The sequence below is a fragment of the Sinohyriopsis cumingii genome, chromosome 1, assembly GCF_028554795.1.
Source record: "Sinohyriopsis cumingii isolate HCF-2022 chromosome 1, ASM2855479v2, whole genome shotgun sequence".
NCBI lineage: Eukaryota > Metazoa > Mollusca > Bivalvia > Unionida > Unionidae > Sinohyriopsis > Sinohyriopsis cumingii.
This window is the reverse complement of record NC_142961.1, coordinates 114,201,880-114,217,861: the sequence shown is the minus strand read 5'-3', so window position 1 is coordinate 114,217,861 and position 15,982 is coordinate 114,201,880. Positions and strand designations below refer to the sequence as shown.

At 35.4% G+C, this 15,982-nt stretch overlaps 1 protein-coding gene across 1 annotated transcript in view; it reads right to left on the bottom strand.

Annotated features, from left to right (window-relative positions):
- Nucleotides 1-15,982, bottom strand: part of LOC149807661 (protein phosphatase 1G-like) — a 30,350-nt gene that overhangs the window by 11,349 nt on the left and 3,019 nt on the right. Inside the window, exons 3-5 of the mRNA XM_089969386.1 lie at nucleotides 12,604-12,801; nucleotides 6,435-7,279; nucleotides 2,983-3,104 (exon numbers count right to left, since the gene is read on the bottom strand). Coding sequence (XP_089825512.1) covers nucleotides 2,983-3,104; nucleotides 6,435-7,279; nucleotides 12,604-12,801 — 1,165 coding nt within the window. The remainder of the gene's footprint in view (nucleotides 1-2,982; nucleotides 3,105-6,434; nucleotides 7,280-12,603; nucleotides 12,802-15,982) is intronic.

The following is a 15,982-nucleotide window of genomic DNA, read 5'->3' as shown; positions in this document are numbered from 1 at the left end:
AAATATTTATCAAGACATGATACTGTGGCAGACTCAAACTTCCTCAACTGATTGATCGTAAATTTGTTTTCTAAACAGTTCAGACGTCTTGCCTGCTGGTTGATCCTGGTGACTAAAATTGCTGACAAATTTTCTGCAGCTATGGAGGCCCTAATGTCTGTCTTATTTTTCCTCACTAGAGAAAATACTCTTTCACTGTCACTGTTGCTGTGAGGAATGCACAGGAGCTGCAGCACTTTTGGTTCTTCCACAGGAAAATTTGGAAGTGATTTTCGAGTCCGGTCTCGAGCTGATAAAGATAGATTGTGTTCGACAAGAAAACTCACAAATAATGCTTCAGCGTTGGTAACCTGCAGATCTTCCGCCGATGGCTTAAAATATTCCAAAGCTGAAATCTATGAATTCTTAATTTCCCCCAACTTCTACGTGTTTTTGCAACCGACATGCTTCCTCACATCGTCTCTGCGATGGCACACTGAGTGCAAAAAGCATTTTGAATATCAATGTTTAATGGCAGAATGCACAGCCAATTTTTGATACATTCCAAATTAAACTTCACTTTTTGAGTAATACATATCTTTTTTCGTTGGTGGTGAAGACATTTTCAACATCTTACATGCGATGCTGAACGGTAACTCAAATCAGTGTTGGTGATGCATGCGCGGAGCAGAATTCCGGTTATGCCCCAGTTTCTATCAAAAGCATTTGTAAAACTACTCTTATACATATAGATTAAAATAGCCTAAAATGCTTGCTACCGGGCCAACTGTACTAATCGGCTGTAGATCTACTAATATCGTGACCAAAAGTACTGGACCGTTTCGGCAACTGCAAATATCACAACTAGCGCTTAACAGGAAATCGGTTATTTTATTAAAGATTTAAATCGATTGAGGATTGGAGAAGTCGTGAATTTTTGGCTTGCTGCGTGACTCTGTGAATTGCTGAAAAAGTCGTGAAATTCACACCAATTCGTGAGGGTTGGCAGCTATGAATCTACCAACAATCATCATCTTATTTACCTACCAATACATGCTATACCTGTATAACCCATTTGGTTTTTTTTAGGGCTAGGTGTGGGATGGGGAGGGGGACAGCATTCTGTGCCCTCAAATTTTTTTTAGAAACAATGCAGAGAATTCTATGTTAAATTCACAAGCTGACTTCAGCTGATGTCCATTCTTTTTATTTTGCGGGGGGGGGGATACACATTTTAATTATCTTATACTTTACTGCTGATGCTGAAGGATAATTTCCAATTGTTGAAAGGGAGCTGAGATATGAGATTGTTTTTCTTTATACTGATTATATGTGTGATGAGAATAATGCCTTTGAAAATAGTGCCAGGAAAAGATTCAGCAATGCAAAATATATTACTGCTATTAAAATTGATGAAACTACTCCAGAGATCAATGTTCTGTTCTGGTATATAATCATTTTTGGTAAGCAACCTAAATACTGTGCTAACAAATTTTATCTTTGTCTGAAGTGTGATCTAACTTTGTCTAAAGTGTGTCAATGAGGGCACATTTACTCAAATGAAATGTTACTGTTGTTATGGGTTTAACGACATTTCTCAGCAAATAATATGCAATACATGGCAGCCAATGCATCTACTGAAGGACTAACCCAGGAAAACTCCATGATGAACTACTGCATACATGCCAACCCCTGACGAGGAAAAAGTCTAATCCAAGAGTACAAAAAGAGGAATCCAAGCAGAAAAAGAGAATCCACATATAACATGCTAAAAATTCAATAAACAATGATTTATTTGCCCATCTCGTCTGTTAACATCCTTTACTGCTTCAAGTTTTCATATGTAGCACTTCTAGCTTTAGAAAGCAACAGATTTTCATGTTGCATTTTAAAACACTTTGTGCCAGCTGAGACCATGAATGTTTTGCACACCAGTAGAGCAAAAAGTACTGGGTTACTGAGCCTGGATCTGAATTTACTTTTATGTTTGTTAACAATACTGAAAAATCTCTCACAGTCAGCATTAGAATGGTAAAGATCCAATATTCCTTTCATAACCTGAGAAAGAAGAGGAAATTTAGATCTTCCAGTGATTGTGTCTTTTAGCTAGGAAATAAGGTGCCACTGCACATCAACTCTATCTGCATTAAGTATATTGTCAAGTAGAATCCCAACTTTATACTTCAGGAATTCTCCTTCCAGATGATCCAAGGTAGACAAGGATTCTTTGTGACGTTATAATACATAGCCATTCTTGTTGAATCCAGTTGTGAATTTTTGAAGGGCTTGTTTTACTTAAGTCTGACCACTGCTGTACTAATTAGTTTTATTTAAAAAGTTTTAAGTTTGATCAGACTATTTATGCCTGTGTCTGCCATTTTGCTAAAACATACACAATAAAAAGGATGACAATATGTGAAAGCTCATTGGTTAACACAAACTTCTGAAGCCAATCTGAGGCAGCATTATAAATGTGGCTGGTGACCAAAACTAGTTCAGGGTGCATTTTATTATATGGCTCCATATCAATAAGTGTCCTCACAGCGATTATTTACTGTTCTCCTGATGGCATACTTTATATTGATCGAGCATGGCGTCATGGACAGTGCTTATAGCTGGGGCATAACTATCAAGTTTAGTCAAATTCTCTATAAAAAGAATACACATATACAATGCTTATCTAACAGAATAGATGTCACCTACTCAAAGCTAGCTCAACCAACTCTCAAAATTCATACATTTGACTGGATTCACAATGTATTTGTAAAAGGAGTAAAAAACTGATATAAATTTGTAAGGGTTGGCATTTCTGATAGAAAATCATCCATGAATTAGCCAGAGAAATCACACTTGTGTTAGTTGATTGAGTTTAGTTAACATCTGAAGTGTATTACAGCCAGTGTATAACAACAGTGTCACAGAATAATAATGAATGACACCAAGCACCAGGACAAAGTGTAACATGGTCATCAATACACTTTTTATGAACTCTAAACACTTTACCTCTCCTCAATGTACTCATCATCCTCCTCATCATCATCATCATCAAAAATATCATCAATGTCTTCTTCACTATCCTCTTCTTCCTCACCTACTGCATTCTTTGGTGGAACTGTGGACACTGACTGAAAGAAAAACAATGTAATTTGAAACAAATTTTCCATTTATTCTAATGTTATATCTACTGGTGCATTAAGTCATACTATAAAACAAAGACCATTTGTACTAGATGGAAGAGAAAAGAGTACTTTCTCATCATGTAGGCACTTTAAATAACCAATGGGTAGCTACTCTTTTATGAGCCTACTTGAACTGCAAACAAAAGATCCCAATCTGCTGGAGCATAAACATGGATCGTGCTGGGCTTCACCAATGTCGCAAATTGTGTTTTTCTTCCCCCTTATTGGCGACAAAATATACCATCTGGGAGTCTTTATGACAACAACATTTTTGGCTGTTAAAAACTGTATATACAGTCTTGTGTTGGGAATTGAGAAATTCAAAGAAGTTGAAAGGGAACAAGGAGCAGGCGATGACATCAGTCTGATCTCCTTTCTCAGTAGCGTGCATAAATTCAGGCCCAGTTCCTGTATTCAGTCAATTATGAATTGTGGAGGCAAGGGTGATTTCAATCTGATCTCTGACCATAAACCTAGATATAGCATGTGTTCTTTACGCTCGGCACCCAGTACCCCATGACAAGTGACCAACCACCTCAAGTCAGTGGTGATCTAGATCTGTGGAAATAACTTTCCCCAGAACTGTAGATGCTAGAACGACACATTTTTCTCTTGGAGTTGTGAGAACTGATAATAGCTTAACCTTGGGTACATGGAGCGTGATGACCCTCCCCAATGTGTGTGTGCGCATCCATACTCCATAATATAGCCCATTTATACCATCAACAGTGCTTAAATTATGCTTCGAATTGCTCCTTGTAGCAAGTTTAAAGCCACACATTAACCCCTAGCAACGAGTTAACGTGACAGGAGGCAGCAGCCTACTGCCGAGCTCTGTAGCATCATGGTCATGCATGATACACTCAAGTGGGTGGTATTATAGAAAGGTAGACAGATGTAGCTCTACAACGATACCAAATATTCTGGAATTCCTAGTTGCACTACAAAATAAAGAGAGAAAAACCTCAATTTTTTACCCAAAATTTGCCCATGGTCTGAATCCGATTTTGTGTCGGGATTTTATACTTTTTGGTCTCAGATCTAAGGCAAACTGGTATGAACCGAAGTGGTCTCGATAAAAAAAACAACCTTTTACCCTTCTGCTCATGCGCGAGCAAAACAGCCAATGAAAAACGATGTTTCTAACACAACTAGGCAGTATGTTATTGAAGGATCACCTGGAATTTGGTGTTTTCGGATCTATTCAGAAATAGCTTTCAAAATGTGTTTCCTACTCAAATTTCAGACGAAAACGACAAAAACCTCCAGGGGTTAATGTGTTAATGATTGATGATAGCCTTATCTTACAAGACTCACCATCTTATTAGAGATGCAGCTGCTATTCATCCTTTTTTGTTAAGGGAAGTGCAATCAATCCTGTGAGAAACAGATGTTAACTCCTCAGCATGGTACAGTACTTCTCAATTGAATACGCTGTCTCCCCCACCTTTATTTGGGGAGACAGTCAATTCCAGCTATGGTATGTTGTTGCTGTTTTTATAGGATTTAATGACATTTATCAGCACATGACAGGCTTCACATGACAGCCAGTATAAATGGTGGAGAAAGAACCAGGGAAAAGCCCTGAAAGAAAAACCAACCCAATACAGTGGTGCTTCTAGTTAGTAAGTTGAGATCTTGTCATTGAAGTCTCTCAACTGGACCAGCTTAGTCTCTTTTATTTTGGTAGATTTCCTAATGACACTCGACTTGGAAAGAAGCTCCAGGCTCCCTTTGGCCTCATTCTGCCCAGCAAGGTTGTATGCATCCTTGCTGAACAGCTCTATGTTCTACTCAAGTCTCTTTCCCCTACTCCTCAAGGCATCATGCTCATCCAAGCCATCTTACCTTTTCCTTTTTTTCTAAAGCTTCCTCTTTCCTTTGCTTCTTTTCCTCCAAGGCTATATTTTAGCCTGGTACTTCCCACAGCAACAGTAGCTTGTCATCTATGACAACTCTGTGCCCCCATCACAGTTAATATGATCACAGACACTATCTTGCAATAACGGTCCTTTATGTTATCTACTATCACTTCTTTATTCACTGATGGAAGAACTGCATTTCTCTCGTAAAGAAAAATATCAAGCTAGTTTGATGAGGGGACAAACGATGTGAAGGCAATGGTCTGTCCAGTGCTGGTCCTGCAGGCCCTTGAACTGGATGAGTACCATGTCATGGTCAGATGGAAAGTTACTTCGCAAGCTGTATTAGAGGAGAGAGACATGGAGGAAAAGACTTTCATCAAAAATATTCGTATCATGGAACCTGATCTTGACCTTGATGAAGCCTCAATGAGTTCTGATGATTTCAAATGGCTTTTAAGAATTGCTGGAAATATCAAAGTCTTTCCTGCATAGCTGACGTGAAGCTTTGGTCTTAATTTTGTAAGGCTTTAAAGCCATCCGTTTCTACCCACAAAGGGTTTTAAACACAATGTCCAGGCACTCTTAAAATTAATAACAGGTAAACACGGACACAAAAAAGATTGGTCCAAGAATGGTCAATCAAATCAAATCCAACTAAATTCAAATCAATATACTAACTCAAGAAAAAAACTAAAAAAATATAATCCATGAAACCGAAAAAGCAGATTAATTCTCAATGTGTCAGCACAAAGACTAGTCAAGATGATGGCATGGACTTTTTGCAATTATCAGCTATTTGCACCTTGGGAGGTTGCATTCTACAGTAATTGACACAGAGCTCATAATCAGATATTAAAACTTCTTCCAATAATAAAAATTGACTTTTTCAGGACTTTTTAGTCATTTTTTCTATTTTCCTGTTATTTTAAAGACATGGAAAAGAATGTTCAAATTTGAGACCTTTTCCAGATTTCCATGGGAACCCTGCAACTATGATGTGGAAGAAACATTAGTGTGCAGAAACATTTTTCTTTAAGTTAGTGATCCTGACCTTTGATCCAAAAATAACATAAAAAATGGGCTTATTATTCATGCCAAGTACAAGCTGTCTACAAAGATGTGGTCCAGGTCTGTGATGTACAAATTATGTTATTGTGCAAAAAGTAATTTTCTTTCAGTGACATTGATGTTATGACCTCGAAATTAACTATCTTTTTACCCAAGTGCAAGCTATCAACAAAGATTAGATCTACTAATAATGAGTTACAAACAGACAGGTAGGATGGACAGATGGACAAACTGACAAGGTGAAACATGTATAGCTCCCTTTCCTGAAAAAGTAACAGGAAATAATTAACTGGTATTCATTCACACCTGGCAATCTGAAAATGAATAACCTTTGAAACTTTACCTTGCTACTGCTGCCTGATGGACCCGTGTCCCCCTTCCCTGAGGGCCCAGGTTCATCTGATGACCCTGTAGGAGTAAAAGGTTCTGACTCTGATGATCTTGCTGATGCCTCTGATGAATTGGATGACCCTGCTTCCTCTGACGACTTCAATAAATGTGATGGTTGAGGTTCAGCTGAAGACCCTGATAATAAGGAGAATGCTGGTTCTTCTGATGAGCCTGAAGTTGAAGATATATTTGGTTCTTCTAAACATCCTGCCGAACAGCATGGTCCAGACTCTTCAGATATAATGGACTTGTCTGGTAAGCTGTTATGTAAAACTCTGTCATTTTTGTTATCCCCATCACAACTTAAAGAAAGACATCTAGGCTGTTCATTGGAATCTTCATTAATTTTTAAACTGTTACTGTTACTACTTTCTTCTGTCTGTGAGCTGTTTGGTCCATCCAGGCCATCATCCTCAGTCCCATCTGCAACTCTGGAATTTTCTGAACTCATATTTGCACTAGCATGTAATTCTTTCTCTGTATTTAAATTGTTCTCATTATCAGCATGTCCATTAGCTAGTTTTTCGTCTATACGAGTAACAATGGTTTCAGCACTATTATTCTCATCATCGCTGTCCTCCTCCTCTTCACCATCTACTATATCCTCAGCATCCTTCAGGAATTTTGGTTTCTTTGTCCTTATAATGGGGGAGCTGACTTTACTTTTATTCCTCAAGAGATTTTTAGCTTTAGGTGGAAGGCCTGTCATCCCTTCATAGTGAGCCAAAAGCTCTTCAAGAGGCATGTCAGCTTCAGCACGCAACATGTCTGCTTCACTCTTCCCCATGGGATCTCCATCTTAAAATATATATTATTAAAAATACATTAGCAAAATTCATTCTACCTCAGCCAAGTTGTAACACAATAAAGCAAGATCCACCCAGCCCTACACCGCAGAAAACTAAGATCTCAAAAACAAGATTCCCAATATTGTTCATCATGCTCACTTAACTCAACATTTCACCCTTTTTCTAAATAAAATAACAAATTTTTTTCTTCAAAATTACATTGATATAAGATTGGCACTATTTGTATTTAGTCCTAACCCAATACATCATTAGAAGTCTTTTGTGGAAATCTTTATGATCATCCATTCTTCTGCAGTAGTGATACAACAAGATTTTCAAGATAGCCAATGTGGGCCATAATGAACAACCGATTATTAATATTTTCATTTTAAACGAAATAGACACCATAACAGACTTGGGTATAATCACAATGTTTATTGGTGTAAAATACAATTACAGTGTATTTGTAATTGTAACTGAACATCACCAATATTATATAACTGTACATGTAAATCAAGTTCTAGATTTGCATAACTGCTCAATTACAACTCAATTACAAAAGCTGAGATAAATGTGTTTTTAATTCCATTTTTTTTAAATACACAAGTTGAAAAACTATACATATTTATGTTTGCTTATAATGTATACTTTTGATATAACAAATGCATAAAATACTCAAATGTGTCTTTTTTGTGTCATTATGAGGAAAAAGTAATTCTATTTGTATATTTGTACCCGACACAAATAATAGTAATTAACTTATAAGCGAGAAATTTGTGTAACTGACACATGCAAGCACATCATAATTTTAACTGAATCCAAGCCTACACCATACAAAGCCTTCTGGTTAAAACCATGATGCCAATCAGACCATTCAGTCAGGTAGGCTAATTACAAAAATTATTTTTAAAAGGCTGCCAAGGCACCAATACTGGGTATCAAGAGCAGCATCATTTTTATTAGAACCATCTGGACCACTGGACTAATGTGTGTGAAAAGAACCATGGCAATCCTTCAAGCAGTGATAACAATCTTTTTCAAGTTGATGGATGGATGACGGCTGTCCCTTTCTCGCCACCAAAGTCATCCAAGATCTTCATGATATTAACCTATATTACAGAGTTTGAAAGAAATTGGATGTAAATATAGTTTATAGATCTACAGAGGGAACAAGCTTTGCCAATCACAGGACTATTTAACAAGCCTGACCAAAATCTGATCTGAAATACGCTGCTATATTGCTGAAAAGCGTATTCAATCAAATTCAATGTCGCTAACATTATTATGCACAAGTTATATTCATAACAAAGCCATGATTTTGACAGACCTACTTACCAAGTTTGATCAAATTCTAATAAAAATTAGTCTCTAGACTCAGAGACCTCAAACAAAATCATTGTATAAATAAACACAGTTCTTGCTCACAATACATATCATCCAAAACGATAGTAACCTATTTACCAAGTTTGATTTAAATAGGGTCAGGAATAGCTTTTAAAGTGGCAAGAAGCTCAGGAAATCATACACATCACACTGTAAATGGGCATAGAACTTGCTCATAACAAAACATTCAGCTTGATGATAAAAGCATATTTACCAAAGGCTTCCTCAAGTGTTCACAAGCTCACCCAAACAGATGTAAAATCACCATTATAAGAGGCCCCAGTGTGGCTGTGTGGCCTAAACCGCTCACCGTTACGGGTCACTGTCATCTTACCTGTCTACATGGGTTTGAGTATCGGCTTCAGCTAATGTGGTTATGTGAGAAAGCTTGCCAGTAGCTTCTTGTGGGTTTGTGGTTCTTTCGGGGGCTTTCCCCAGGTTATTCTCCACCATTTATACTGGCCGCCATGTATAGCCTATCTTGTGCTGAAAAATGTTGTTAAACCCTACAATTACAAACACCATTATATGCAAAGATCACACCCAGCAAAGATCTTAATGGCTTAAACTTATTTATTACATACCCATTTAATCCTGCATACTTGATCTGGTGTTCAATACAACTGTTAAATCCATATTTCCATATCAGACACCCAAATGTGAACTACTCAGATGCCTCAACAAATCCCATGCGACAAACTCATTCTTTCTGAAAGCTCGGAACAAAACAATGCATGCAATTTTGTGTATTTACCAAATCTGATAAAGTTTAATCAGAAATAAAGTCTAAAGTGTGGCAACAAGCTCAGTCAACCACAGGCAGGATCCCATGCATTATCAAACTCATGCGAGGTCTTTATAATGTTTGCATATATTTGAAGTTTAATCAAAATCAGATTAAACATGACTTTCAGTTTTAACAAGCTCATCAAATCACATGAAGATCACCTCATTAACATTCATGAATTCTGCAAACTAGTGAAACTGTTTATGACCTAAAAGATATATTTTCCAAACTTATCATAATTGTTTCTAAATGTGGCTAAGAGAGTGGTAACAAATTAAGCTAATCAGAAACAAACCTCTTTAATATGCACGAATTTCACTCATTATCAAACACATTCAAGATACTCATATTTTTAAAGTACAAGAAATAGAGTGTAAAACGTTTAACATCATTTTGGGGAAGAGTTTGCATATGAATTTTAACATAATTCAATCATGGCATAGCTTTTGAAATTTAATAACTTCACCAGCTTCTTGAAGTGTCATGCCAAAATAAACATTATCAGAAATGTTATTTATTACTGAACCATGAGTAAAGCCAGTAAGTCATCTTTGTGATTGTCTTCAATTAATTCTGTATACAATTGTTGCTCAAACAATAGCCAACATGTGTTTCTTCTTTAACTACATACAAAAACAAGCAGCAGACAATGCGGTGGTTGATAAAAGATTATCACAATTTAATAAACATAAATGAACTTCCAACATGTTTGCTGGGTTTGGTGGTGTTATGAGATGCAATCAGTTGACCAGTAAATAATGTCCGCTTTATTAGCTGGAAACTGAAAGGATATAAAATGGTATGTGTGTGCAGCTTAATTTTTTTTTACAAAAGTGACTCGTGACCATTGCTGGCCTACTGCATTTAGTTCTCTGGTTTTACATGTGTATGGGGTTTGCTTATTAACTCGTTATTAATTTCCTATTTTGTATAAAAATAGTTTATCGTTATGGAAAAGCAAGTTCATCCATAATGCATGAATATGCATTAAAAAATTGCACCCATGATGACACAATAGTAAACAGTGTTGATACCCAATTCATCATATACATTTGACATGAATACATGTGTATGTGCCAATGAGTTGTTCTCTGAAAAAAGTAAAATACTGTAAAACCCTGCATTAGCGAAACCCCGCTATTAACGCAGTCCAATTTTTTGGACCCAGCGTTATAGTAGGGTTCCACTGTACTTTTACTATTTTTATGTAAGGTCAATCTTCCAAACTGTAAAATAATGTGAAAAGTTCGATATTGTTTAGACATATTTTCTGATGGTTGTGGACTGAACATGGAGAAGATTAAGAAAACAAGACACTCCACCATCTCCCTGTCATTCCTTAAAATAGTGTCATGGGGTCTTGCTGGGAATAGCTCGACACATCACACATTAATCTTCAAGGATCACCATGGAGTGGATGTGATCTCAGTAAAGTGTAGTGTTGTTCCGATTATCGATTATAATCGATCATCAGTTGGTTGAGTGAACCAATAAGATAATCAATTATGAAACTCCATAATTGATTATGTGCAAAGGGAGACTACTTTTCAGTTGTATGCAAAGCAGAAAGGTTAGTAAAACTCCCAGCCACTAAAGTTGACCTGAAATTTATTAATTCCCTTCACAACTACAAATATAAAACCATATGATATTTCATAGGTGCAGAATTTCATACTTAGAAACATATAGCCATTATTACATGATCAAGTTGTTATATAGTTGAGTTAATAAATTTAAACACATTTTGATGATTTGATTCAGTTTTAAATGCAACATTATTTGTAGTATTTGTAAACAATGACAAACAAGAAAACCATGTCCTTCTGCACTTAAAATTATAGACACATCACAAATGAATGAAAGGATTTTGGGGGATTGTAGCATTATTTCAGTTGCATATGACTTATCAGCCATAAAAAGTTGCATTCATTTAACAAAGATGTAGAACAAAAATAACACAATAGACAAAAATGTAATATTATTATCAGGTTAAAGTATACATGTCATTAAAAGAGATCACTCCTGTACATTTACTAACAGCTTGAACTATTGATCAAAGATATAACTGAATAACAAACAAAAATTAAAATTTGCTCTTAGTAATCGATTATCAGTTGGTTAAGTGGAACCGATTATCGATTATGAATTTCTGACCGATTCCATCACTAGTAAAGTGGGCACTGTTAATTATAACTGTAGCATATACACGGTGAAGAGTTTCACTCAGAAAATAAGCACAATAAGAAGTCTTTTCATGAAAAACCGATGTTAATTATGACTACCCCATCAGAAGGAGCAACAATAACAGATTTTCAAGATGATCAGAAGAAACCACATACTGGCTCCACTTTTATTTCGGACCAAATAGATAGCATATAAAGTCCTGTAGTGAACACACCACACTGATATGACCCTTCATTCAGGAGGAATAGCTATAAAACACTTGTAAAAATGGCTGACATTGTGGCCATATTTGATGTTTGATCAGTACCATTTTCATTGTGGACAAAGTCTTTCAGAGAAACCCCATGATGATATGACCATCCATTCAGAAGTAGCTATAAATTTTTTTTAAAGACAGCTGCTGGTGGCCATATTGGATGTAGAGTGGCACCATTTTCATTCAGGACTGGGGTGGGGGGACCAGTAGCAACATGATAGAATGCTAAAACCCATTATCACCATTACCAATTTTGATTCTTACTTTATTAAAAATGCGAACTGTTTATTGTTGAGGGTAATAACATACTTTACACGAGACACAATACTGAACAGCAATTAATTCTAAAGAAGTTCATACTCAAGGCCTACCTTTTGTTGTTCGGGATTCATTTTTATGTTTTCCTGACATCACTTTTTCACTGATTACATAAAAATTTGTTACTCTTATATAAATGTATACTAGAGGGGCAATAGAGATGGCAAAAGATAGAGAGACACACACAGCAGGAACAGAAGAAAAAAAATTAGGCCTAAAAATGCAAATACAAGTCTGAAGAACATACATAATATCGGACATAGTTCCGAAATAGAAAAAGGAAGTATTGTAAAATTATTATCACCACTGTGGTGATACAAGTTTATTTCTACTGAAATATTTTCAATCATTTTATTGTAATTGTGGTGTAGAACACTCATTTAATAAAGCAGGATTGATCATATACCTTCTTCATCCTCTTCACCATCATCATCAACTCCTGCAATGACTTTCAGTTCCTTTATGACCTCCTCTTTTAATAGTGAAGCATCGAACTCCAAAAACGCTTTCTTAAGTGCATCCTCTAAATGGCCCTCCTTGTATTCCTGACAGTCCTTGATAAAACTTGGCAGATTCAGGCTGCAGTATTGGGCCACTTCCGCACCTATGCAAAAAAACAATCCATGACAGGATATAGTTCATTTCACTGATGACTGTATTGTACTATATCTGCCATTAAAAGAGCAAAAGTTTAATTTCTGATGTCTTCCAAATTCAAAGATGAAGATCAAAGAAACTTCAAGGGATTGAAACATCATGAATAACAAATTCTGCAGTAACAAGAAGAAACTGCATGGTTTACACGTGTATATGGCTTACTTTAGTTCAATGTAAACATTTAAAAATTGATAATAGCATAAATGAAAATACATGTGACTGTCATTGCTAGTATCGAGAAATTTCCATATCACTACTGTTTAGTAATTGTGATAAAAAACAACACAAACGCCGAAAATTCTGTGCAAATAATTTCGCATTTAATTTATGCTTCTTCGGGCACGAAATGTTTTGAAAGTAACGGATGACGTCTTTTATTTTAAAACAACAATTACGTCATTACGTAACGTCATAAATGATATGCATCATCATAATAATTATATATGACAGGATCTAAAAGATACACGAGTCTCTAATGAAACTTGAATTAGTAAAATAATAAAATAAAATTGAGACAAACAGTCATACATGTAATTATACTGTTATAAGGGATATACAATATATCAATTTAAATTATACAATTTTATATAGTGCATTAATTAGCAGTAATTTAAATTGATATATTGTATATCCTTTATAACAATATAATTATATGTATGACTGTTTATCTCTATTTTATTTTATTATTTTACTGTTTAGTAAGACATATCTCTTCATTCCTATCTTAAATCAAAATTAAGAACAGAAAAATCGCATCAAATCACTCAGAACAAGAACTGTTGGTAGCAGTCATCTGGCTGATTCACTGTTAATGCTTAGAAAATTTTATTTACATCTGATAAACATCTTTGTTTAAAGAGCCTTTGATAAGAAAGATTTCATTTTTTTTTTAAAAACCCACCATTTCAAATTTGTAGATCCTATAAAAGCATCCCATCACGTACACAGTACATTTGGATGCTTATATTTTTTCACCAGTGAACGTCTAGCAGTATGAAAACATCACAATGATTCAGAATGTTAACATTCAACTGTCAGCTGTATTAAACAGAGTCATCTTACATACTAAATCCTGTCATAATTAGTGGCAAAAGTCATACAGCAAATGAAACTATCAGAAGTTGAGTAAGGTACTGACTGCACACTTTGACAGCAGGCAGCTTTTCAGTAACCCTAAGAGGCATATGTTGGGAAAGGTTGAATTTCTCACCATTCCAATTAAATGGTTATTTTGTATTGTTGTAAACTGTACACTTTTAGAAACTTTATTGGTCTTGGCAACAACAAAAATATTTCCTTAACAAGACATAAATTGTCTTTGGCTGCTGGAGAAGTAATTTTTTTGATCAGCCTAAACCAATGAAGATGGCATTATAGATTTTACTTCAAGTCATGTTTTCATGCTTTGTGCTTTTATTCTGTAAGTCATTAATTTAAGGCTAATTGGTAAGACTTGTGGCCAAATTATATCGGCTGACAGGTATGTTAGTTATAAGCATCTGCAAAATAATGGATCCAACATAGTCATACCTTATGTAACTTGAACTCTGTTTGAAATTAAACTATTACCATAAACATCAAGTCCATTATATCATTACATGTACTTCCCCATAATTGGTTCAATGCTGACGGATTGTTTTTGCTGGTGTATTATTAATACCATTGTTATTAATATTATTAGCATAAGGCATAAAAACATGTTTCTGGATGGCCGACCATTCGTTTCTCACTGCTAACCCTAGCAATCTCCCCCAACCACCAGTAAAAAAAAGCCTGAAATGTAATTTGTGCATCTAATTGAGCTGGTTTGGCCAAGTACTTGAAGCACATATTACATTATGTATACAAAATATTATGTTTAAATTGTATTAAAAAAATTTTTAATACAGAAAGTGCTTTATGCATCTGATCCAGTTTAGTCCAGTATTTGTAACACTATTTTATATATATATATATATATATATATATATATATATATATATATATATATATATATATATATATGCAACAGGAAACACACATGGGTTGGGTTGGGGGGGAAAATTAGAACTGATCTCAAGTCTGGAAATTTGGGAGAGCTATTCCAAAATTCTTTCATTAAGTTTTCCCGTTAAATTCTTAAATAGGAGACAATAGTGCTGCCAACAAATTTATCTGCATATTCAAGCAACATAATAAAATAATTTGGCTACTTATGTGTTATTAGAATAAAAGTGCTCCCATATGGTACCTTTGTTACTTCACATGATATTATGGTTCTTTAATTAAGGATCTGAATGTTTTATAGCGTATTTACCAAACCCCATGAATAAATATTTTTACCACTATTGCCCACCCATCAGGGTAAACAGCCGTGAGAAGTTTTATTTATAAAATGCATTTACTATGACAAAAGTCAGTAAACTAGAACACTGAATACTATATTCACCTATCAATGAACTACATGAAACTGAATGTCATAAAAAAAACGATTCAGTTCATTAGAATCAAGTAAAACAAAAAATCGTTTAACATGAAAAGTTAGACCAAGTGATTCTAAGTACAGTAAAAACTTACGAGCAACCTCTGCCAAACTATGCATTTCAACACTGCTATGGACTGCATTGCAAAAACTAGGACAAACTGCACTGACCTTTATTTAATCTGCATAAAAACGACTGCTTATATTGTTCTAAACTTTTTTAAAAAAAATTTTTCCAAATAAGCTGGTTATCGAAGTCTGATTTTTTTTTAAAAAGAATGGCTATGCCTATAGTGTTTTATAGTTTCTGTCGAAACCAGACGAAAGTATATGAAGATTATTTCCTAGTCTGGTTCCCTGCTATGTATACATGCGTTCTCCAATATTTGTATTGGGGTGGGCAACGCAAAGAGCATAAAAAGCAGGGAACCAGACTAATTATTCCTGCACTTAGCCTGCTTCTGATCCCTACCAACGACTACATCGCGAGAACAGACACCACTGACCTATATGTAATCAATTGTTACAACAACCGCTTGATCAGTTGTTGTTGTTGTTGTTGCTGTGGGGTTTAACGCCATTTTTCAGCACGATAGGCTATACATGGCGGCCAGTATTAATGGTGGAGGAAGAACCCGGAAAACCCCGGAAAGAACCACCGACCCAC